The sequence below is a fragment of the Falco cherrug genome, chromosome 2 (assembly GCF_023634085.1).
Source record: "Falco cherrug isolate bFalChe1 chromosome 2, bFalChe1.pri, whole genome shotgun sequence".
NCBI classification, from domain to species: Eukaryota; Metazoa; Chordata; class Aves; order Falconiformes; family Falconidae; genus Falco; species Falco cherrug.
The window spans coordinates 113909383-113934696 of NC_073698.1; the positions used below are offsets into that span (position 1 = coordinate 113909383).

At 52.8% G+C, this 25314-nt stretch overlaps 1 protein-coding gene across 2 annotated transcripts in view; it reads right to left on the minus strand.

The window, feature by feature from the left end:
• Positions 1-357: 357 nt before the first annotated feature.
• The window catches only part of IGSF3 (immunoglobulin superfamily member 3), a 100138-nt gene continuing 75181 nt past the window's right edge, over positions 358-25314 (minus strand). For both annotated transcript variants that reach the window (XM_055702451.1, XM_055702449.1), the window contains 4 exons: positions 12112-12522; positions 9919-10326; positions 4620-5057; positions 358-3856 (listed from right to left, as the gene is read on the minus strand). In XM_055702451.1, the coding sequence (XP_055558426.1) occupies positions 3606-3856; positions 4620-5057; positions 9919-10326; positions 12112-12522 (1508 nt within the window). In that variant the 3' untranslated portion in view covers positions 358-3605. The remainder of the gene's footprint in view (positions 3857-4619; positions 5058-9918; positions 10327-12111; positions 12523-25314) is intronic.

A 25314-nucleotide genomic window follows, 5' to 3' on the forward strand; every position in this document is an offset into this window, starting at 1 on the left:
ATCTCGCATGGAGCATCTGCAGAGCTAAAACCTCTGCTCCTTAACACAGGGACTACAGCAGATGTAGCCCAAGACAAACCTACAGGGGGGGTGCAGCGGCACAAACAGCCAGTTGTGTCCGAGGACAGCAGCGTCTTCTCATGCAATTATTTTAGCAGAGGGTATTTTTTGTTTTAAACGAATGTGGAAAAAACCCCAAACCCAACCTTACAGGTGCATTAGCAGTGCGTTTTGCACAAGTTCACAGCAGTTTTGCTGTACAGGTAAGAATGTATCACGCTACTTCCCTATTTCAGTTACTGTGGGAGTTCTAGGCTACTGACCAAACCCTTATTCAAGGTAAAGGTGGGTAAAGAGAAGTAACAGGTTGCATTTTTATATCGACTTAAGCAACTTCTGCAGTGAACTATATTATTCTGCTTACATCAAAGTTACTAAAGATGATTTGCTTAGTATTCGCTATGGATAATTCTATTTAAAAAAAAAGTGTTTTCTTCAAATCCAGACTATGACACAGCAAAGTACTACTTTCAGAGCAATTTCAAAAGCAGTGTATCCCATTCAATAAATAGACCTGGCATCACACCTCTGTTGGATGAATTAAGGGATGAGAGAGAGAAATATGAAAAGCCAGAGGGTGCACGATGTCTGCAAGCTCAAGCCTGCAAGAGAGAGGAGATGCGCTACTGGGGTGGGAGGTGAGTTAATACATCAGGGAATAGGAGTGGTGGGAGGGGGAGAGGCTGCTAAAACAAGGAGTTCTGCACGCCTTTATGCAGGGAGTGCACATAAAGGCATAATGAAAGCCCAGATCCGACAAAAAACCAGCAATAGGATTCACAATTTCAACACAGTTTACTACAGCTCTCAGGTGTGTTGTATAAAACATGTTTTAGTGCAACATAGTACAAAGTTTTTGTTGTTGGTTTTTTGTTTGTTTTTTTTTTTTAAAAATCCCAAACATTTTTCCACATCATGCATGGATAGGGTATCTCTCTTTCTTCTCAGGTTCATTACAGAAAGTTACAGCAGAGAGAGTGGTTTGAAAAGCTTCGTGTTAAAACTTGTTACAGGAAGAGTCTGCCTTACAAAAACAGAGAAGTTTGAGACTGGGCAACACACTGCCAGAGCAATGGAGAAATGTCACCGGCAAGGTACATTCAGGGACCGCCATGGGAGCCGCTTCCCAGGAAAACCTGGGCTCAGTGCAGGAACCGCAGGGCTGGGAAGGGACCTGTTCCAGCCAGGGGGATGGGGCCACGGGACAGCCCTCCAGGAGAGCCCTGCTCCAGGGCAGGCAGGCTGGCGAGAAGGAGCATGGCTCAGGTGCAGCGCAGTGCTCTCAGGGAAGAACAGCTCCTGCTGACTTCATTTTGTCTTCTTCCTTTAAAGCTGAAATGAGTTGCAGTTCCTGCCCCGGAGCAGTATATACAGGAGATACTACATTTATGAAACATCACCCACTGGCTGCAGCTGCTGCTGTTTGCGCCTCGGTTCTTCATTTCCATTCACTTATAATCCCACTCCTCTCTTTGCAGACGCCTTATCCAGAAAGGGAAGACAAGTGTGCGGGTGTGCGATACTTCAATATATATATATATATATATATATATATATATATATATGAGTGGGATATTACACATATGCTGGGGCCAGTAAGCAGTTAACATCTCAAGGAGGCAGATTTTGCAGAGGGACAAGTGAAATTTGGGCTTCCCAGCAGAAGAAGAAACCAATGCCTTTCTGGTGGAGGAGCAGAGGTGTCCGACCTTGAACAGCCCAGCACAGGGTGGTCTGTGGCCACACGGGTCCTCTCCCAGTCAGGAAAGAGGATGCGCAGTGCAGATCTCACACCTGAGGCTTCACCACCTCTGAAACATCAAGGCATCAGGGTCTAACCGACTAGTGCTACAGAGCATCTGCTGAGGTCCCCTTCTCTTCACAAGGAGCAGTCCGACCCTCCTGAAGAGGACAACGGCTGTGGGTATGGCACCTCTCACCCGTGAGGCAGGGGTGGTTCTTGTGGCTGCGCCCATCTGCCCTGGTTGGCCTCAGCCACGCTGCGAAAAATAAATGGCTGGATGTGCCAGGAAGACATCAAGGAAGACAACAAAAGGCCATTTTTGGCAAACATTTTCTTCCGCCAGACATCACGCTTAGGGCGTATGGGGGAGGAGGCGGTTTCCTCCACAGGACAGGGCAGGGGTACTTGGCATTACGGGGTACGGGAGCTCAGGTGCCCCACGTGGCGAGAGCCCTGGTTTGGTTCATGAGAGCCATATCTTTCACAGAAAGAACAGCATTTCCTGCCACAGTGGCTGCCTCGGACAAGGGCAGGTGACTTTGCCAGGAGGGGGAGCTGATGGAGAAACGGTTTCTCCTCCTAAAGCCCCAGAAATGAAAAGCGGCAGATGCACGCACACACGCAGGGAAAAATTTCTCTCAGAGGGTGCCGATGTGGTGCAGGCTCCTTGCCTTGCTCAAGCGCGCGGCAGCAGGGAGTGCAAGCCGCAGGCACACTCGTGACACGTGGTGATTAATTGCACATCCCCACTGCGTGCCATGGCTGCAGCTGGGGTCCTTGGCTGAACCACCCAGGGGCCGTGAACCCCAGCCTGTGGAGCTTCTCCTTTCCCCCTTCCTAAAGTCATTACTTTGGTCATGTTGAAGTCTTCAGAGACTGGATCCAGCCACCCGTCCCCAGACGACTGGGGCACAGAGGGCACCTGCCTCAGCAGAGGTGGTGGCCTGGACACCAGGGAGGAGCGCGACTCTGGTAAGCTGGACTGTACGAGGACCCTCTTTGCTACCCACGAAGTCAGAGCTTTCAGGTGTCCTCCTTCCATTCCCCTCTTCAGTTCCTGGAGACAAACTAAGTTGCTTTTGTCCTGACCGCAAGCGCGCTGAATATTCAGTCTCTCCAAGATGTGGGAACGCTCCCAAAAGGTGAACCGCTCCCTCCTGAGAGAACAGTAAGATGGAGGCAAGAAGATGCTGAGGCTACAGCCAGTCTTTAAGATGGACCTCCTGACAGCCCAGCTAACCCCTCTGGAGGTGGACCTGGCTTTGTTTTGGAAGAAGGAGGAGCTAGCTCAGCGCACCTTGGGAGAAGACCTTCACTGTGGCACCGAGTCTGAGGAGGAAAACCAGTCTGTTTTGGAAAACATATACATTTACTTCCAAAGAGATCATCCCAGGACCAAATGCCCCCTGGGCACTCCTCACTGTATGGAGGGCAGGGGAAGCTTACAGTTCCTTGAGCGACCAAAAAAGAAACAACAAAAAAGTAATGGCCCAAAAGACAGCAACTAATGGGAGCAAACTTAATCCAAGAGGAACAGCTGCTATGTACAGCAAGCGCAGGGACCCTCCCCTCCGTCTGTCGGGGCAAGGGGGTGCATTCCCACAGGTGCTGGAGGAAGCCTCGGACCTTCCCGTCCCCGCTGGCTGGGTGCTCCACAGAGCTCAGCCGCCACGTCGGAGCACAGACACTGAAACAAATGAAACAAGAACAACAAAACCCACTCTGTTCCTTAGGGTTCCCGGTGTGTCTCTGCTTCTCTCTCTCTCTCTCGCTGCATGTCCCCCCGGGTGCCTCTGCCTCTTTAGTCTATGGTTCCTGGGTGGATGCTGAGGACCGGCGGCTCTAGGCAAGTGGGAGAGTAGTTGAGATGGGGCTCTTTGATCCACAGCAAGGGGACCCCGTTCTTGCCCTCCGAGTTCTTGCTGGAGTTCCGGCTCTTGAACCGCACCAGGAGGATGGTGATGATCAAGATGCCGAATATGGGGAAGGGGTAGAAGAACACAAAGTAGAAGAGGGCGTCGTTGGAGCAGATGACAGACTGCAGGGTGGAGCCTGGAAAGAGACAGAGGACAGTCACATTTCATGGCTTCTCTGCAACACAGGGCCTAAAAACTTCTTTAGAAATGTAAAAAACCCAGATGCTTGTTACTTTGTGTCAATGCAGGAGCTAGGGCTGTGAGAAAAATAGCAATATTGGAAAACAGAGCATCAGAAGAAAGTTATTGCAGGACATGTTTTGGCTTTATCCCCCCCAAGAGTTTCCTGAGTGCTAGAAAGAGTCCTCCCTGATGCCGATTTTATGTGATCTTATGAAGCGGAGAGCCTCACAAAGAATCGATTCCCTTTCAGTGGTGGTACACAAGAGGCAGCACCCCAGGGTACCTCCCTTAAGGGCTCACAAAACTCTCATGACCCCAGTTCTCTCTGGAGCCTGTAAACCATCCAATGGCTTCAAGAGCTGCTTGGATGAGACCCTTGTGCAGAGCTAAGCCAGCTTCCAGGGTGTTTCCAAAGGCAAGGGTTAAACCCCAGTGGGGGGCAATGTCTGCCCTCACTGACTCGAGACGCGCCAGGCGGTAAGTGCTGTGGGGCAGGCAGCCCCAGCACAGAGCTAAGTGCAGTGTGGATGCTTAAGCCCGAGCAAGAGCTGGATTACGAGCCATTAAGCCAACTGGAAAAGCACCAGCACCACAGACTTGCCCAGGTGCAGGCAAGACCCAGTCCCATTCGCTCCCTGACCTTTTTATTTTGGTTGAACCAAAGATGCGGGGGATGTCGGGGTCATGTCCGCAAGAGGGTCGTTGCCTCTTCTCACCTGCATCCTGCACGTGAACGGCGACCATCCCCGACTCCTCCTCTGCCAGCCGGTACCACACGCCGTTGGGGTCCGCCAGCCACTCTTCCACACGGCATGAGTAGTTCCCCGTGTCGGCACCGCCAGCCTGCAGCACTGTCAGCCGAAACAGCACGGCCGAGAGTCTCTGGAAGCGCAGACGGCCCTCCCAGCGACCGGCCTCGGGGCTGAAGATGGCATCGGGGCCCACACTCAGCACCGCTTCCCTCTCCTCCTCCTCCTCCTCCGCTGTGCCCTCCTCCACGTGGCCGCCTGCCTCTTTGGCCCGCAGGTTGTACCATGTCACTGCAAAATAGGACTCCGGGCTGGAGCGGGACAGGATGCTGCAGTCCAGTGGGAAGGATTCCTTCTCCTGCACCGTGAGGTTGGCAGTGGCTGTGTCCACCTGCAAGGTGGGATCTGAGATAACAACAGGGAGAGGTGAGCGCTGAGCAAAATGCTATTGTCAAAGCCACCCTGCCCTGGCACAAACTGTCGTGACTCCGGTGCTGGGTGCAATCCAAGCAAAACCCAAAGGCTTGATGCAGCCTGCTGAGTCCCACAGGCACCTCTGTGGTCAACCCCACAGGTGCAGCATCCTCACCGCACCGCACCCCGCCTGGCGCAGGGTCAAACGGGAGCGGGCTGCAAGCGCCGCGCTGTACCACCCTGCCCACGCAGACCTTCACACCAACTAATGGGCGTGTGTGCAAGAGGAGAAAGCTGCTGCGACTCATCCAGACACGCTACAAGAACACGTCAGGAAACACTGAGGTTTGGTGTGTGTGCTGAGGAGCAATGTAGTGCTGCTCCCCAGCTACTGGTGCAAAGAGCATTGCACTCCATGCTAATTTTTTGAGAGTGCTCAAAGGACTTGAAAATCAGTATGACAGAAGAGAAGAGGATTTTTTCCAGCGATTCAGGAAGTTGTTTAGGTAAGAGGTTCCTCCATGGAGATGTCCTCAGCACAGACACAGCAAGGATGCTTCCAGAAGTCTCCCTCTCTCATGATTTTTTCTCTAGCGCTTGGTGCAAGGCTAAAGAGATGTTTTTATCTAACTGAGATACAGTGGCCAGAACTCAAGATGAGTTGATTAAAGGCTGACTTCAAGAGCAATTAACATTTGGTTTAGTCATCTTGCCAGGGAACACATACTCCAGGGATCGCAATCAGTCCAGATCTAAGCTTTCATTTAAAGATTAAAAAGCCCTTTCCGACACGGGAGCTGAGCGGGAGGGGTAAGCCGACAGCTCACCAGAGAGAGGTGCCTTCTCCTCCAGTGAAGACGGCTGGGCAAGCCCTCCCCTGCCCAGAGCCCAGGTGGTGCTGCTGGATGGGGCTGCTGTCCCCCAGCTCCCATCAGCCGCGGGGCTGCTGTGCCCCACGGGGCTTCTCATTACAGCACCTGCCCGACACTTTTAAAATGGTTCCATAAGGAGTTTCTCCGTTAAAACCGGAGCTCTTCAGGCTGTAGGCAAGATGAGTGTTTTCAGCTCACATCTTCCCTGGGAAGACTCCTCAGCAGAAACAGGAAGGTGGTAAATACTGGTATTTTGGAGACTACTGAGGTAAAAAAGAGGAAGGGAAGGAAATGGCTTGTCAAAACCAACACAAAGCCTTCCCCACCTCAGCAGGTCAAGCAGAAAGAGGAGAACTGCTGTCTGAAGGTGCCGAGAGTTTTTTTCCCCCCTTTGCTCATGATTATAGTCTTGAAACATGAGGAGATCCTCACTAATGAGGCATGAGTCACAAGCAAGTTTAGTCATTTTGTGAAGTACTGGCTGCTGCGAAAGAAAAACAAACAAAAAAGCACTTTTAGAAAAAAAATATATCTTGAATTAGTGCACTCGCTTCTTCCCACTCCACATCCCTCTGTAAATCAAAATGAGCCTCAGGGATTTCCCTGCTGTCCATTCCCCCCTCCATCAGGGCTGGCAATTCTCAGCCTGCATGAAGAGCTGCCACTCCCAACCGTGCAGGCACGCGGAGAACAGGGATTGCCCGGGGAGGGTCTCTGCTCAAGCCTTCCCAAGCAAGGACCTGGCGGATAGGGGCTGTGCTGTCCCCGGAGACAGCTCCTCCTTTGCAGGACCAATCTCCTCCGCCAGGAATGATGACTAAAACCTTTCCAGACTCTTACCCTTTGCTGGAACGGGCATGCATAAAGCACCACAGCAGGGCTTGCAGAGTGGCTGCTTTACATGCTGGAAAAAACCCAGCAAATAAGGACCGTAACTGTTATTTGACTTACAGCCCTTAAGACAGGCATTTAATCTTGAAGACATATACCTCAAAAACTAGGGAATCCGTATTTTCCAAGGTAAATTGTCCTTGCAGCTTATCTGTTGTTAAAAATAACAAATATAAATAATATAAGAATAAAGCAGAGTACCATGGGAATCTGCTTTTGACGGCTTAAAAGTCCTCAAGTGCTGGTCAGTCATTAAGAACCACCTTTTAGAAGCACAGGAGCAGCAATTCCACTGCATTGTACGTCTGGCAAGCGGGGCAGAAATGCAGCTTGGCTGAACAGGGAGCTCCTCATGGAGCTCATGAGGAAAAAAGAAATTGCATGATCTCAGGCTTTGCAGGAAGGTTACAAAGCTGTGGTTTGTACACGCAGAGAAAAGACACGGAAGGTCAAAGCTCAGCTAGAGCTGAAACTGGCCAGTGTTGTGTCAGCTAACAAGAAAGGCTTTTTAAAGTATGTTAATAGCAAGAAGAGGTCTGAAAAAAGCACTGGACTATGATCCTTGTTGAAGAGCGTCACCTGACTATTAGGGATGAAGAAAAAGCAGAGGCATTCAATGCTTTTTTAGCATCGGTCTTTAATAATACTGATAGACCTTGGGTTGCCCCGTTCCCCGAGTCGGAGATCACGGGTGTGGGAACAGCGACTTTCCATTTGTGGACACTGAGATTGTAAGGGACCAGCTGTATCAGCTGAAAGTTCTCAAATCCATGGGGCCTGACGGGATTCATCCCAGAATACTGAAGGAGCTAGGGGATGTTATGGCAGGATCCCTCTAGATCATCATCCAAAGGCTTTGGGAGTCAGGGGAGGTCCCTGCTGACTGGAGGCTAGTCAGTGTTGTTCCCGTTTACAGGAAGGGCTGGAGGGAAGATCCAGGAAACTACAGTCCTGTTAGCCTAACCTCAGCTCCTGGAAAAATGATGGAGATTATACTGGAGGGTACTATATGGAGATTATGGAGGGTACTACTGAAAGGCATTTTAAGACCAATGCAATGATCCGGTGCTGTCAACATGTGTTCACAAAGGGAAAGCCCTGTTTAACAAATTAGGATATTAAATTAAATATCGTCCTATGATAAGGTCACTCACCCAGTAGGTGAAGGGGAGGTGCTGGATATAGTTTTTCTGGATTTTAGTAAGGCTTTTGCTACTGTCCCTCACAGTATCCTTCCCACTGTGGGATGAGCAGGTTCACGGTGTGCTGGGTGAAGAATGGCTGAAGGGCAGGGCTCAAAGGGTTGTAAGTGAATGGGGCTACAGCTGGCTGGCCACCAGTCATCAGCAGTGTCCCTCAGCCAGGCTACAGCTGGCTGGCAACCGGTCACCAGCGGTGTCCCTCAGCGTTCGATTCCAGGGCCAGTTCTGTTCCATATATTTATCAAAGATCTGGACGCAGGAGTTGAACACACCATTAGCAAGTTTGCTGACGGTAACAAACTGGGAGGTACTACTGACTTTCTTGAGGGAGAAGAGGCCTCGCAGAGGGATCTAGATAGACTGGGCACTGGGTTTTGATTAATGGGATGAAATTTCACGAGTCCAAATGCTAGATACCACACCTAGGATGGAGTAACACCAGGCACAAGTATAAAATGGGCTCAGTACGAGTCAGCAATGCCCCGGCAGCCCCGGGGGCAAACTGCATCCTGGGGTGCAGCAAACACAGCGTAACCAGCCGGTCAAAAGGGGTGACTGTCCCACTGTACTCGGCGTTGGTGCACCTCACTCGAGCGCTGTGTGCAGTTCTGGGCACCACAATGTCAGAAGGTCCTTGAATGCATCCAGAGGAGGGCAACAAAGCTGGTGAAAGGGCTGGAAGGAATGTCCTACGAGGGGCAGCTAAGGACATGGGGTTTGTGCATTTTGGAGAATAGGAGGCTGAGGGGGCAACCTCACCACTCTACAGCTTCCCCAGGAGGGGATGTGGAGAGGGAGATGCTGATCTCTTCTCCCTGGGATCCAGCAACAGGATGGGTTCAAAGAGAATGGTTCAAAGCTGTGCTGGGGAGATTGAGGCTGAGCATTAGGAAGCCTTTCTCTACCGAGAGGGTGGTCAAACACTGGAACAGGCTTCCTAGAGAGGCACTCAATGCCCCAAGCCTGTCAGAGTTTTGGTCAATGCCATTAGTAATGTGCTTTAGCTTCTGGTCACCCTGAAGTGGTCAGGCAGCTGGACTAGGTGATCATTGCAGGCCCCTTCCAACTGAAATGTTCTGTTCTGTTTTCTTCACAACTCTCCAAAATTGGAGTTTCCTCCCTGGTTTGAACTTCTGTAGCACTTTTTTCCCCACTAGATCCTGGAAAGAATGAGAAGCACCTGGATCCCCAATATCTGCCTCCCTGTGTCTGGGAACAGCCAAAACAGTGGTGTTAGGCAGCAGGATCCACCTGAATCGGTATCACTGGCAAGAGGGTGGCCAGGAAGCCCAGAAGTACCCCTTGTCCATACAGAGGCAGGCTCCTCACAGCCAACTCCTGCCCCAGCAAGAAGCCTGAGCCCCCATCCCAACTGAAGATGAACCCTCAGAGCTGCATGTTCTGCATCTGCTTCTTCACCTGCACAACAAGGAGCAGAAGCATGAAAAACTTTCTGGACACCAGGCAAGGGTCTCAACCTCCTCTGCCACCCTCTTTTTATGCAAGGACCTTGCCCCTGGGGCACACACGTGGGGCGCACAGGGAGCTTCTCCCATCTCATTCTCAATGGAATTGTGAGTAAAATCAGAAGCCCATCCTATTGAATCTGCTGAAAGTGCTGTGAAAAAATACATTTGCAGACGCAGTGGTGACAAACCCCCAAAGCCCAAGCCCATCTAGCTGTGTTTGCAGGACTTGCTCTGTGCTCCTTCCAGAAAAGCAAGGGCGCACCCAAGAAGATACGCGAGAAAGCATCAGCAGGGTCTGCAGCACAGCGGTCCTGCCCTCTGCCTGGACTCGCTGTCAATGACAGACAGATGGTGACCGTGTGTTTGGTCCAAGAGGGCAGAGTGCTGCTCAAAGCTGTTGGCACGAGATCCTCCTCACCTGGCTGCTTGACGGTGAGGGTGATGAGTCCGGAAAGGTCCTCTGCCCGCTTGTACCAGCGGTCGCTGGGATCGAGGAGCCACTCCTCCACGCGGCAGTTGTAGGCCCCGCTGTCCCGCACAGTGGCGTTTTGGATGGAGAGGAGGTAGAGACCTGGGGACGGGCTCTCCAGGTGCAGCCGGCTCCGCAGGTCACCCAGCATCACCAGGTCCCCGTAGCGCAGGGTGCTCTGCCGGCTCAGCCGGGCCACCACCTCCTTCTCCGGATGACCTGGCCGCCAGACGTACCACTCCACCGAGAGCTGGGACGAGGGGCTGGTCCGGCTGCTGACCAGGCACTCCAAGGTCACCCACTGGTTCTCCAGCACTGTGATGTTCTTGTGGGTCTGGTTCACCTGCAGGCGGTTATCTATGAGAAAAGGCCGTTAGAAATGCAAGGTGATGGAGGGTTGCAATGGTCCTTTCTCCCTCCACAAGCCCTTCTCACGTGGCCACAATCCCGGGGTGGGATGAAAGAAATGAGGAAAGGGAGGAAAAAAACCCCGAGGGACTGGGGGAGAGAGGAGGAAAGAAAAACGGGACTTGTGTTTTTTAGGAGCTTCTGAAAATTTCAGGCTAGCCACCAACAATGCCCTGTTCAGCACAGGGAACTGGCAACCCACTATCTCCCAGTAGGATCTGGGGGGGGGGGGGGTGTCCTAAGCGCACAGACACCTTATTAAGGGAGGTGACACCTCAACCTTTCCTCAACTTCTTCCTGGGACAGGGCAGTAGCCCAGTCACACACCCCCTGGCCAGTAAGCCCTCCTGTTGCGGGAAAAGGGGAAAAAGCAAGGCGGAGAACGGACAGCTGAATACAGGGAAGCACCACTGCAAAACGAGAAGTGGCATGAGGGCAAAGTCACACACAGTATTTTGCTGCCTTGGGAATGTCCCTGGTTTTTGCTCCACGATTTCATTGATACTCGGGGTGGGGGTGGGTGGGTGACTGCAATCAGCTCTTTTATGTGAAATGACGTGTCGTGCGTTCCTGATTCCTTCATGACTTTTCAGGGGCACAGTCTGGACTTCCCTGGCACGGCCGCTGCAGCAAGCAATAGGCACCGTACTTCCCAGAGCAAGGTGGGCGATGCAAGGAAGGGGGCAGATCACAGCTCCCTGCTCCCTGACTGCCCCACAGCCATCTTGGGACTTTGCAGACTAAACCAAGGAGCTGGGACCAGCAGCCAGTGGCACGCTGTGGCCTGCTGTGCCTCCTGCCCGACCAAGCAATGCCGCACTGGGACCGTACTCAGTATCCCTCTGGTACCCCCACCCACAGAGCTTGTGTCTAAGCAGCCAAATCCAGAGACAGAGACCAGGCATTAGGCATCCTAGTCCGGCCCTGCTATCCAGGCGCATCCCTCCTGCCTGAAGGATTTCTATCTTCCAGAAACAAGCACCCGGAGCAAGCGGGGACATGGCAGGCTTCCTTGTAAAGTACTGATGCTCTGCCTCAGCAGCACACATGGGGTCCAGGCTGCTCTCTGAGATGGTGCTTGCCTCCGGGCCTCCCCACTGTGTACAAAATGAGGGCTCCGTCCCCAGCTTGTGGGGGCCATCTTTAGCTCCTCCATCAGCCCACCTTTACCAGTGATGTCTGCTGCCACGGAAACCACCAGCAGAGCACATTTCTCCTTTCCTGGCAGCCAGCTCCCCATCTCATTACACTCCTTACTCACATCTCGTGTGCACAGCGGCAGAGAGAAAAGAGACAAGGCTCCCTACGCCTGCCAGGATACAGGCACAGAGTAAAATTAAAACTGTGCAAAACATGCAAATGCTTTCCCAGGCAGGCACACACCCGCTCTCTCTCAGTAGGTCGCTAGTCGACACTATTGCTACGTGATGCTCTTGAAGATAAAGAAACCTGGCTGGATACAGCGGCCCTCTAGGTTGTGGGGGATGGACAACCTTCCTGTGCGAATACTGAAAGGCACACCAGTGCAGCCTAAATGCAGGAGGGTCACATCAAAGGGGGAAAATGTCCCTCTGTGCAGGGATGTGCAGGCACAAAGATGCAAGGAGGGGGGTGACAAATCTGTAGTGGAAAGGAGACCAGAGGCTCCCCGTTGCCCCAGAAAAGCTCAGCGAGCTCATGAGCCATGCACAAGAGCCAATGCCAAGAGGACCTCGCTGGCACGGCACGCGGTACCTGGCTGCTTGACGGTGACCTCCGTCCGCCCCGACACCTCCTCCGCCAGCTTGTACCAGGCATGGTTGGGGCTGAGCAGCCACTCCTCCACGTGGCAGTAGTAGCTGCCGCTGTCTCGGACCTCTGCCCGCTGGACCGTCAGGCTGAAGAGACCCCCCGACGCCGAGCGCTCGAACTGCAGCCGGCCCCGCAACCCCTCCTCCTCCGCGTAGGTGCCGTACTCGAAGGCTGAGCTGTGGGTGGTCTTCAGGATGAGCTTGCCGTCGGCGTCAGAGGGCTTGTGGACGTACCACAGCACAGCAAAGTGCGAGTCGGGGCTGGTCTGGGATTTCACTGAGCAGTTGAGGGGGATGGGCCGGTTCTCCACCAGAGTGATGCTCCGCTTCGACTTGCTCACCTGTAGCTTGGTCACTGCAACGGAGGAACCAAGAAGGATGAGGAGGGGTGGGTCATTAACACAGAAAAGAAAGGAACTCATCTGGTTTTGGGGAGGACCAGAGGGTCCTCCCCCAGCTGCAGGCATAGCTGCTCTTGCCTGGATCTCACTTGCACTGACCTTTAGGATAAAGGCATTTAGAAGTTCTCCTACAAAATCTTCTCCCTCTTTTCAAGGCCTGCTCTACTTCTGGATCCTCCCACCGTGTCCCTCAGCAAGAGGCTGTTTTTTCAAACTTTGCCCTTTCAAAGTTGTCCTTTCCTAATCCACCGTGATCTAAGGCACCAAACCTAGCATGAAGACTACACCCAAACTCAGTGGGTTTTTTCACAGTGAAATCATACTGCTTGCACCTCGGGGCAATCAGCTGCTGACCAGTTCTAGAGAAAACCATTTCCAGGAAGACTGAATTACACGAGATTCTACTGCTGTCACATGCCAGCAGTCTCGATGACACGTAACCCACAGACACAACAGCTACGTGAGCAAATGGCACAACTGGAAAAGAAGAAAGCGCCAGACTGGAAGGGATCAGTCGGGAGCAAGCTCTGCTCCAGCAGCCGGGAGATCTGGCTCCAGGTCCACCATGGATGGAACAGCCTGGGACAAGCCACAGGCACGTCACCTCCCTCGGCTTCCCAAGCACAGCTGCGGTTCCCACGCAGGTAGCTAAGCGGTCACACAGTGGCAGGGATGACACAGCGGTGTCATTCGCTCTTGTCACTGCACGGAGAGAGGTTTCTGATTCCTGTCTCCCTGCAGGTGCAGGAGATCAAGCCCCTGCTGCGTGTATACGCCAAGCCACGACGCAGGGCATGGCTGTCTGCAGGGGAGGACACCAAGCGCCCTCCTGTGACACTTGCGCTTGGCGTGCCCTGCGGCCCTGCCGGCTACAGCCCCAAGGAGAGGAGCAGCTCCCAGCTGGACACACCGCTGCTCCCAGCAGCTCTGCCACCAGCTCCCCTCCTTCGCCTCTCCCCCCACGGCAGCTCCCCTCTGACAGGGCCCTGCCGTCTCGCTGCCAGGTGAAAGGATTCTGCTGACAACTGGTAAATCTCTTAACGAAACCTGGTGAGCGCCCTGGGCACAAACGGCACAGCAGAAGTGTGACACTGCAGGCATGAGCCACTGAAGGCTGCCAGGGGAGCTGTGCCCATCCGCACCCTGGAAACCCATCCCACGCATCCTGTGTTTGCAGGGAAACAACATCGTTTCCCCTCTCTCGCAGAGGCACGGGCTCCTCGCTTCGCATCACGCTGCTTCACTTCCAGCTTCCCCTGGGTGCCCGCGACTCAGATGCCTGTCGGCGCAAGCACAGGCGATGAGCGATGGCACCAAGGGAGAGGACGGGCACAGGCAAACAACTTCAAATGGGAGGGAGGGACCCCCACCACAGCAACGCTTTCTGCTCTAACACAGCATCCGAGATAGGCATCCTGGAGCCTGGATTGCCTGTGGTTTTAATCAGTATGCTAATAAAGACTCAAGGGCTGTGTTACTGGTATCGAAGGAAGACAGTGGAGGGAGGGAAGGAGGAAAGCAGTCCCCTGTTTTTCCTCCCTGGGGACTTGAACCTAATAGAGAGATTTAGCATCACCCTGTTGTATTTCTGCCATACCCCGAAGACACTCCTTCCCCTTTGTTTCGCTCAAGGGTAGCAGCCTTATCCACCGCACTCACACTCATCCCACCTTTTTGGCTCACCGTCGGTTGAGAAAGGTTATTTCAAGCATTAATCAATCTTCCAAGTCCCTGGGAGATGAACCAATAAAGGGGAAGGTGATTCTCAGCAGCTTCCTTTCTCCCCCAGCCCCCTTTCCAAACAGTTTATTTTTAATTGGTACTAGATTATTTTCTGCAACCGTTACTAAGGAAACCTCTGTTACTATAGCAACTGTGTATGTTAAGTCAGTAGCCCTATATCTATTAAAATGCAGTATATACACAGGCTGCGTGTGGTGGGGTTGCTCAGTATCAACACACACACAGAGACAAAGCCAGGGTACACACAGAGCAGAGCTGCTGAGATGCAAGCGTTCCTCCCAGCGCTCTTCCCACATCGTGGCACCTCCAGAAGATGAAAAGGAGGACAAGCATGGAGTAATTTTAAGCCTGGTGTTTGAAACAACAGACCTGCACCTCGTACATGACAGATGTATTTTACTGAAGCAGCCAGGGCTTGTTCCCAGACCATAATCGTGGCAATTCTCACTATGTACGAAGAGCACGGACCCCTGAGGTCATCCAGGGCTCTCAGGTGGCCTCTGTGCAGCTCTCCCCGCTTCTGTTCAACACTTGGGAAGACATCGTCTTTTGTGAGGGTGACGAGGAAGAAATCTGATTAAGTGGCAAAACCGAGATCTTAAATTCCACGCACGCACCCCAGCCCTCCAAGCCCTCCCTGGCAGCCACTGCAGTTCAGGAGTTTGCCCACGCGTGCACAGTCCCCCAAATCTTGATGAGATGATCGTTTCTACCACTGCTACCAGCCGGAGCAGCAGGGCCCGGCAGGGAATTACAGGTCTTCCCTTTGCTAGGCTTGCACTTGTGCAGGTTTGTAACACGGTGCGCTAAGTTTCGTCTAGATTAGAGGTATCAGTGATAGGTAATGACACCCCTGCCAATGCACTTCTCAACTAACACGACTTATTTTCCTAACAGAGGCACACCACGGAAGATGCAAGCGCAGGTTTTGTTTCCCTCCCACAGAATTAAAAGAGGACATTCTCAGTTTTTTCCAATCTCTGAACACCAAATGCTTCCCCATCCAGGTGCGCTGGCTCCTGTGTAGTAAATGCACACCTACCTCTTCATTACCTTTTGCAGATCCTATGGAAATAATTCACGGCTTTTGCAGACCACAGGCTGAAAACTGCTGAGTTGGAAACACTGTGGCACACAGGTCACCCTGGGGCAGCTTCACCTTCGGGCTGCAGGGGGGTTTGCTTGCTCAGGCAGAGGAGAGATCTCTGCCCACAGTCTGGTTAAGGCACGGGAAGCTTTGCGGGGCAGCTTTGCACTCCTGCTCTCCCACAGGGATGACCATCAGATATGAAAACTAATCCAAAAGACTCATTTTACATTTGGAAAAAATGATTTAAAAAAAAAAAAAGGGGGTGGGGTGGGGAGGGAAATATCCTGAAGCTAGTGGTCCAGGGTGATGGTAACACTGCAATACAACCCCTGGGAGTCCATCTCCTTCCCTCCTGGTGGTGAGCCTACTCCAGCACAAAGTGGGTCTCTCTATGCCCCATGCAGCTTGCCAGGTCATGTTTAAAGATGCCTGCCACGACATGGAAATGCTGCTGGTGCATGAGTGAGATTGCAAGAAGACTGACAGCCCAGGCACCGAGCCAGCCAAACCTCACCCTCCTGACACAGGGGAAACTCCCTTTCCTGGCTTGGGGATTTGCCTGGGCAGAGAGCCAGCAAAGGGCTCAGCCTTCCAACGCTGAGTTGATCCCGTCTGCCCCAGGGGCTGGGCTTCCAGTGTGCCAGGGCAGGGCTGTCAAGCAGCAGAGGTGGTGGATGCAGTGATGTGAACAGGCAGAGCTACACGGCATTTTCTGCTGCGCTGTCAAGGGGGTGATGTTCTCTTAACAGCCTCACGAACATCTGCTTAGTGAGGGGAACAGGTGCATATGTCTAGGTGAAGTTATCGTGCATATCATCTGCAAACCATAATCCTGTTGCCACAGTGTCTCCTGGCTCCCTGGAGGGTGCCAGTAAAGAGGGTATCATACCTTGAGGTGCTGTAATTGGCTTTACATATGCTATTAAGGCTTTCAATTTACACTGGCAACAAGTCACGGTTACAACCCTCCCATTTCTTTTAAGCCAGCCTGGTCCCCCAGCCCCCGTGAAGCCAAGCAACCTGTGTGAAAAACATGTGCAGGCGCTGAACTCTGCAGCGATGCTCGGGCAAGCAGTGCCGGGACAGAAGACGTCAGCTCTCCGATGGCACAGACACGCTCTCCTGCACCACTGAGGGCATCCTGATGTCTCTGCTGGAGGGTGTTAGATGGGTGAGACTCATGCTGGAGCCTGGCCAGGACATGGGGGTCTTTAGGTGCCCTGTTAGGGTGGAGAGGCTGGCACAGGTGGCAGGTGTCCACAGCAAGCCCATACACATACTGGACACCCCACATCACGGACTGTCCTCCTGCATCAAGGTCCCTCTGCACTAATTCCCCGGCTGAGGAAAATGTCCCCGCTCCTTTGCGGGAACAGGCATTGTCTCAGGATACCTGTGGCAGTCTCTGGTCCTCAAAACTTGCTCCTCTGGGCTGGGGGGGCGGCCAGGTCAGACACACCTTACAGCCACGGCAGGCTACGGCATGGCTAGGAGCTCTACAGGCTGATGTATATGGCAGGAGTTTTCCACACACCATCAAGCAGGCAATCAGTCTCCTCAAGCTGGGCATGTGGTAAGCACGTTTATACAAATATTTGGGGGAAGGGAAAGCAGTCATCAGAGCAGGAGGACCGAGGCAGTGACGTGATTCACAGCTTTTCTGCTGACTCGCTGCCATGGTGAAGCCACTTGGCTCCCTCCCTTCTGTTTCCTAATCATCAGGCAGAGGTTACCGGCACTTCGCAATCTGTATCTAAAAATGCTGCGATGGAAAGATGCTCTGTCTCAGATTCCTTACATCATCTTCCCGTGTAGGCAGCAAGAACAACAGCAGGAGTTTACTTCCCACCTGGGAGCTGCTATTACCAAGTCCTGGGAATGGCAATGTTTAACTGCAGTCGAAGATACCCACTGCCCTCCCCCAAAAAACAAAACAACAAGCCCCATACAAAACCCCAGCAAGCTGCCCTGCAGGGAAGGAGGAGAGGGCTGCTGGCTGGGGAACGAGCCGGCTCTGCAGGAGCCCATGGCTCTGGCCAGCCACCAGCAGCCCGGAGAGTCCCCTGGGAGCCCTGTCACCATAGCAGGGAGGTGGTGTCCCACTTTGGAGGCTGCTGCCCTCTGGGGAGAGCTCCTCCAGAAGACGCTCTTGCCTGGAGAGAACTGATGAAGCGTTGCAAAAAGTTCTCCTGGGGAATGTCCTACTTTTAAAAGCCTCCATTGGGATTTCACAGTGCTGGGGGGGGGGGGGGGGGGGCGGGGAAAGGAGCAGAAAGAGGCCAACCCAGCCTGAACCCAGTCCCAGTTTAACACCAGACACGACTTAGCAGGCTGACTGGGAGACTCATTTCCAGGAACACGGCCCCGGGCCAGTTCTTCTTGCGAGGAAACCATCTCTCCCCAGCACCCTCAGCCTACAATCCTGAAGGGCACTGACCAGGCTTTTGGCACAAACTCAGCCGACCTCTCGGCCTGCAGTCACCACCCAAAGGTGCCTCATTACTTCCCTGACTGGGGCCCGAAACCCACTCAGTGCCCAAATTCCTCCCAGAGGATGTTTGCCTGGGATTCAAGAGACCCCTGCGCAGGTTCACTGCCCTGCCACAGGCTCAGACGTGCACTAACCCTCAGCCCCCTGCCAGCCTTTCTCCCTTCCTGAAGGCTGAAGAGCCTCCTCCACCTCCACACACGTTGCAAGGACACCTGCATTAATGACTGCGGGGAACTGGGGCAACCGGAGTCAGGCAAGCACATGCCAGCCTTTGGACTCAGCAAGGCAAGGGGTGGGTGACTCATGTTTACCAAGTTAACTGAAAGAAAACCAATATTCAAAAGGGAAAGATGAGTGAGCCTTTCCAGAGAAGAGGCATCAGCGGAAAGGCATTTGCAGAAGAGAAGAAAACGAGATGCTGCTAGGAAGACCTCGCTCATTAAGCTTAAGCGTGGCACAGAAATCACAGCACAGTAAAGACAAAGACTTCCAGTGCTGGGGCAGCCACCCCAGAGATAGCACGGAAATGGCAGCACAGCTCCCAACTCCTGCTATTCTCTTTTAACAGAACACAATTCCTCCTGAAACTGGATTAGCGAGGTTGCAAATTGCATTAGCCAACATGGGAGGCTGCTGGTGCAACAGGAGCAGAAGAAAGGGAAATAGCATTAGACTTTGCCTGTCATTATTACTGCCATTATTAACTTGTCACTTTACTGTAGTGTTCCTATAACAATGAATTATTGCCTGCAAACAGGCTGACATGATTGAATTACTGCGAGAGCAGCTCCATGGGAAGGAGAGACAATGTTAACCCTTTCCTGAGGAGGGCTCAGCTGCTGCCCCCTCCCAAGCGGGCAGACAAAAAGAGCTGAGGCTTCGACTCTGAACACCAACCTGCCGCCTTGACCTTCAGCAGTGCTGGTTTCAGAGCAGTGCCGAAAGTTTCTGTGGTCCCCAAACTGCTCAGGTCCCGGTTGCACGTGGGCTGCTCTGGGTTGGACATGCAAACAAACGCAGAATATACGTCTGTCTGCAGCAGCAATAAGGATCCACAGCTGGAGCTCTCCCATCTTCGCACGTCTTCCTGCAACCTCTAGCCTACTAATTTTGTAAAGCTAAATCCTCACTTCTGCAGGTGCCTCCTTTCTGGTATAGAGAAGACAGGTGCCTGGACAAGCCACCAAACTGAATGACTGCCAGTCTCGATGGATGCAGGTCACCTTTTTTCCCCCTCTCCCCTTGCAGGGTCAGTACCGTCTGCTTGCCATCAGGCTGTTAATCCGACTTTGTTCTCCCTGGCCGGCCAGACTCCCCTGGAAAGATGCTGCGATGGCCCTTCCCAGAGCCCCTGGGCAGAGCGGGAAGGAGCAGGCATGCCTTCACCCACCCAGGCCATGCCCCTTCACATCACCCCAGGTGCCACCCAAATGCTACTCACACTCCCCTGGGGTCTGAGAGGCTTGAGCCTGCCCGCAAGTACTGCTCACGTTTGCTAAAAATCAGCTACATGACACTTCTCTCCTGGAATTTACTGTCCCTTGTATGAATGCTGCAAATAGTGCTCCCTGCAGCACAGCCTGGTGGGTGCCCCCAGCCCCAGAGCAAGCCTAGGAGCTGGCTGTGACCCACCTCCTCTCAGGGACAGAAAGACGCCAGGAATAACCCACCAAGTCACTCACATTTCAGTACGTTCAGCAAGTTGCCGCCAGGTCCACAGCCCAGCAGACGCAGACCGCTCCCCAGCCTCCCAGCCTGCTGCTGCAGCAAGATGAGTGGGGTACTTAAATAGCTGCGCACGCCCACGCTGACCACCACCCGTTCCAACGGCCCAGCCCCGAGGCCGGCCATGCACCCTAAAGCACACTGTCCTCCTGCATCTTGGGGAAGCGCAGCCTGACGCACCCAAAATGCAACCACGGGGTGCTGTGGCAAAGTGGAACAGGCATTTCTGCTCAAACCCTGCGGTGGACCCTGCTCTGCTGCACCCCTGCCAGCTTCAGCCCCGCACTTGCGTCAGCCAAACCCATGCACAAGCGGCTGGGTGCCCCCACGCTCCCCAAAAGCAGCGCGGTCAGACTGCTGCCCTGCCAAACACAGAGGCAGCGGGTCAAGTCCATCGCTGCACACCTCGTGCTGTGGCGTGAAGACTGCAGGCAGTGACAAGGACATCTGCTGAGCTAGGGGACAGCCTGGCATTACCAGCCATGTCACGCCGGAGTCGGCAGAGCAGCTCACGAACTAGCAGGGCACCAAGCAGGGCCTCGGGGAAGCATACATATGTGACCCAGAAAGTCTCTTTAAAGCCCAGAAGCCATACATCTGTGAGCATCTATGGAAAAGGCCGTGCGTGTAGCTGCAGTGATGGAGAAAGCTGGGAAGCCCGCAGCCTCCAAGGGCCAGCCATGGTAAGCCAGAGACCACCGGCTGGAACATGCCACTGGCTTGGGAAAAGCCAGACCTTCTCCAAGAACCGGAAAGCACAACTCTCTGAAGGACAGCGAGACACAAATATACCCCAAAGCAAAATGCCCCGCAAACCTAAAACCAGAAGTCTTCCTGCCAAACCCTGAAATGAATGAAAGTTCTGCAGGAGAAAGAGGAGGGGCGGGAGGAATAAAAGATTCCCAGCATGAGTTGTGTATGCTGTCAGGAAACAATATACGGCTCACTGATCACTTGTAAATTAAAATATGAAGATAGGATCACTGGAAGATAAATTCAGTACCAAGCTACAGCCACCGAGGATAAAGAAAAAAAAAAAATAACATATTGAGATATTTAATCAACTCCTCATCAGAAAGATTTCAAACAAAGGAGCACTTGGTCCATTAGGAAAAAGAAGTAATTAAAGGTACCTGAAGAACAAGTTCTAACACATACAGCAGCACCACACACCAACTCCTATGCTGTTCTGGAGGCTGGACATGAACAGTCAAATTTCTTAACATAAATCCTTGGTAGGGTTTGTGTAGATACATGCCAATGGTATGAAATGCCATTTTCTTGTCGTCCAGAGAGCAAGCTCTCCAGACAGACCTCAGGCAGGACCATGAGGTCTTCTGGACAATGCCTACGCCAGTCCTGCCAGCCCCAGGTTGTCAGTGCTGTCCTCTGTGCAGATAAAAGTCCCCTGAGAAGGACCGAACGGAATCCACCCAAGAGCTAGCTCACTCCACTCACCTTTAACTACTCCCTTCCACCGGGTTAATTTTCTGCAGGTTCAGTAAACTGAGCTGGCGCACAGTGGGATTGATGCTGGCACAAGGAATGGGACAAGACCATGCAGCCAGCAGCATGTGTCCAGGGATGAGGATCATCTCCTTCTGTGCAACGAAGTGCTAGATCAGCTCCACCTGCACCCTAAATGCTCATGATGCTGCTGCTTCCATAGATTAACTGGCGAATTCGACTACTGTGTGGAAGAACAACCCAAGTTAAATGAACCATCTGTCATTTCTTAAGAAATTGTCTTCTTGAACTTCTTAAGGACCAAGGAAATATTACTGCAGGATGGGCTACAGATCCATCATTACCAGCACTCCTTGTTTTGCTATTATATGGGACAGGGAAAACTGTAGGAATTTTCTTTTAACAGCTTCAAATCCCTATTTAAGCAAGTAAGATGGCCCTGCCCTGGGAGCCAACTTTTATGTTTACGTGTTAAAATAAAAGACCCTGAGCCGTAGGTTCAGCGTGTCCAGAGCCTGCCACTTTGCTGTAAGGAAGCAGATTGCAGGTTCAGTGACCCCAGCAATTTACTCTTCGACCAATGTCAGAACAGGTAGAAACCCCCAAATAATAAGCCTCTTATGAACCAAACTTCTGGAAAAGCATTCAGCTAAAAATTGTCCTTGTTTGTTCTACTGACACAGAGAAATTAATCTCAGAAGGTAAAATCACCACGGGAGGAAGTGGCTGGGTTTATTTTACTGAAGTTGCTTCCTTATTGTGGGCATTGCTGCACCACCTGGCTACGCAGGTCACTGTCATGTTGAAGAGCAAAGCCATTGTGTCCAGCCAACTGTGTCCCACCAGCAGAAGACACCCCCTGACCATCTGTCGAACCAATGCTCATGAAGGCAAGAAGCAGGGGATTTTCGGTAACTGGGGCTAGGCCACCCCTCTGCCTGGCCTGTTTACCGCGGCTCTTCTCAAAAGAGGACACAGCCTGGCTGTGCAAAGGACCGATGGGGCGTGCGTAGTTTCTCATCCCAGGAGAAACACCCCACATGATAAAGAAGCAAGACAAATACAAATGGTACAGGTCCCAGGCACAAGGATGGACAGCCAAAGCTGCTGCTTGGACATGCTAGGAGGGACACCCAGGCTGGGTACCGCTCTCTGACTGGAGAGCTGAGAATGCAGCAAGAGAAAAATCGTGCCATTGCAGCACTGAGCCCGCTGGCCTCAAGGCCACTCACCTTTTGGAGACCAGTGGGGCAGCCAAAGGGCTGGCACTCCATGCATGGACCAAGGAAGGAGAGCGGCCGTCAACACCTGGCTGGAAACCCAGTCATCACCAGTGCTCCCTCTCCCCCGGGGGCTGTCCCTGCTGACTCTGCTTTTGAAGTCTTCAAGGACATGAGGGACGTACAAAGCTTTAGAGCTGCACAACGTCTAAGTACTGTTTGCTGCAGAGTATTTTAGTCCAAAGAGAGCAAACAGGTAATCGATGAGAAGCTAAAGTGTGTGGAGAGAAGACGCTCAAGACAACATCAAAGAAACTGCGTGTGCACAGACTGCAAACAGACTGACACTGTGGCTCTGTATAGGCATGCAGCAAACGGGAGTGGAAAACCGTTCAGGAGATATCAAAGAGAGAAGCAGAGTGCCTTGAAATCGAAGCGAAAAAATTGCTCCTAAAAAAAGTCACTGTGAAAAGGAAGAGTTAATTTGAATAGAGCAGCATATTCTGAATACAACCAACCCAGGTCTCCTGGTGTTGTCGTGGTCGGTCTTGTTAGGGGGCAGAAAAGCAAGACTGCCTGCAGTAAGATCAACGGGCACACAGAGCAGGCTGAGCTGGGTTAGGTCCCTCTAGGTGCAAGGATCTGTTCCCACACCCTTCACCCTAGTGAAATGCATCCGAGATGCTTCATACATTTAAAGTCCAACTTCTCACGTTACACCCTTGGGTGCATTTTCCAGGCTGAAGCCCCAGGGGAAGCCCTGAACATAACTGACTGCAATCAGCTCAACACGTTCAGCTCCAGCAGAAACACTCCACGTGCAAACCTGCAGAGGAGCCAAGTATCACTGCTCCCAGATGGGCAACCAAAGGCAGGGGGAGGCGAATCACAGCTCTGACCCTGCAAGTCCAGTGTCAGCATCCCCAGCGTGGGGCCAGGAACGCTGCAGTGCATCCAGCATGAGCTCCTTCCCCTGCTGCTCACGCTGACGGGCTCATTTCGACATGGCAACCGTTTTGTGGAATCAAGATGGCATTTGCTCTGGGTGCTTCGGCTCTGCTGACACCAATGTGACCTCCTGCCAACGCGTGACCTGCACTGGGCCAGATCTAACTGGCTGAGCGATGTGGCCGAGCACCTCTCCGATACTGGTGAGTGCAAAACCATAGCTGGTTTGACAAGGTCAGCCAGGAAGCACCACACTGGGAGCCGGGCAGGGAGAGCATCCTCACGTGGGTGTGTGCCCACAGGCAACATCCCACCTCAAAACTGTATTTACAAATCAGTGCCTGAATGCTAGAGGGTATGTTATGCACCACAGTGGCAGCGACAAGAGCAGGCTCTCAGCTGTGCGACAGTGATGGTACACGGAGAAGATGGGGCACAGGGATGTTGGGAATAGGGTGTGATGGCTAAGTGCGGAGGAAAAGCAACCTGGGGTGCCAGCCTAGGATAAATAAATGTGCCAAGGAGGTGGCAGCAAGTCTCAGTGGGGAAGCTGACCCAAAGGACCTGGCAAGTGTGGGGACAGAGCTCCCCAAGGCAAATGTGCAGGGGTAGGAGACTACCAGGGGTAAGAAGTGGAAGAAGCAAACCCTCCTGTGCTACCTGGAAAAGAAAAAGGATTCCAGCTGGGTCACTAACGCAGGTCTACGCAAGGGGACAGCCCTGGGTCCTGCAACACTGAACCCCTTCATTTTGTCTGTTCAGTGTGCTGGAAGCTGACAGGAAAGAGCAGCAGCTCGGAGGCAGAAGAGCAGGTCTTAACCCACTGGCAGTGAAGGGAAAGGAGCAAGTCCTCGAGCAGCCAGGGCAGAGGAGACTGCTCTGCGCCGCAGTCACAACTGCTGCTGAACAGCCTCCTGTCTCTCCACACATCCTGGACTCCTCCATCACTCAAGCAAGAGTACAACGATTTGCCAGATGGAGCAGGCAGCTGTAAAGCAGGGAAGCAGTGCTATTCTATGGAGCAAAACCACTCTGGGATCAAGTAAGCAGCAAACTTCAGTTGCCAGACTTCACTTCTGTAAGGAAGTTTCCAGCTCATTAACTTCCCTTGTTTAACTTCATTGCTGGATGCTGGCAGCCGCAAAAAGTGTCAGGTTTTTCAGTAGGCGCTTTGTGGCCCTTGCAAACACTTGTTTGAGCCTCCATTCAGGAGTCTGGTCAGTACCCCAGTGGCCACCCATTGTAGAAAAAGCATCTTTCACATCCATCTACAAGGATGAGCGGGATACTGAGCAGTCCCTCTGAGGCTGCCAGGGATGGTCTTGGACAAAGAGGTAACAAAGGTAACGAAGAGGTCCTTTGCTCTCCGTTCCTTAAGTTTCTCTGGCCACTGCTCGCCCAACACAGTCAGGCTGCTGCCAGTGGTGGTTTCTTGTGGATAGCAGGAGAACAGCAGAGCGCTCTGCACCCACTCGGGCGCAGCGTTTCAGGGCAAGCACGGCTCTGGCTCACCCCACTCTGAAAGTAAGGTTCAGGAACAAGCCTCCCCAGCTTCTCCCAGGCCAGCTTCAGGAGCCTCCACCCTCCCCCTCCACAATGGTTTCAACTTGACAGCTCCTAATAAACCAAACTTTACCAAGCATCCCCTGGAGAACCCCTGGAAGCTAATTAATGCTCTAATGAAGAGCCTGACTGCCTTGTTTGCTCGACAGCTCCCAGGTCAATCAATCTGCCGTAGCCCAGCTTGCGAAAAAGCAGCAAGGAGCCCAGCACCCCTGGCGTCTGCTCAGTTATCATCCCCCGCCGCCCCTCCCCATCCCTCCTCCCATGTTCATTACTGTCAAAAACCAGGCAGCAAGAGGGCAGATTTACAGAGGCGATTGCAGCTTCTCCCCATGCACCTGCTCCAGTGCTAGTCACGAAGGAACTGGCCAAGGGACAGTGCAAGGCTGGAGGGGCAGGCAGAGCGCAGGGGCACGGGGAGGGGGGTACGCTGCAGGTTGGGATGGACAGGTCTGTGCCTGAGCATGAAAGGTGGGGCGTGTGCTCAGCAGGGGATTGC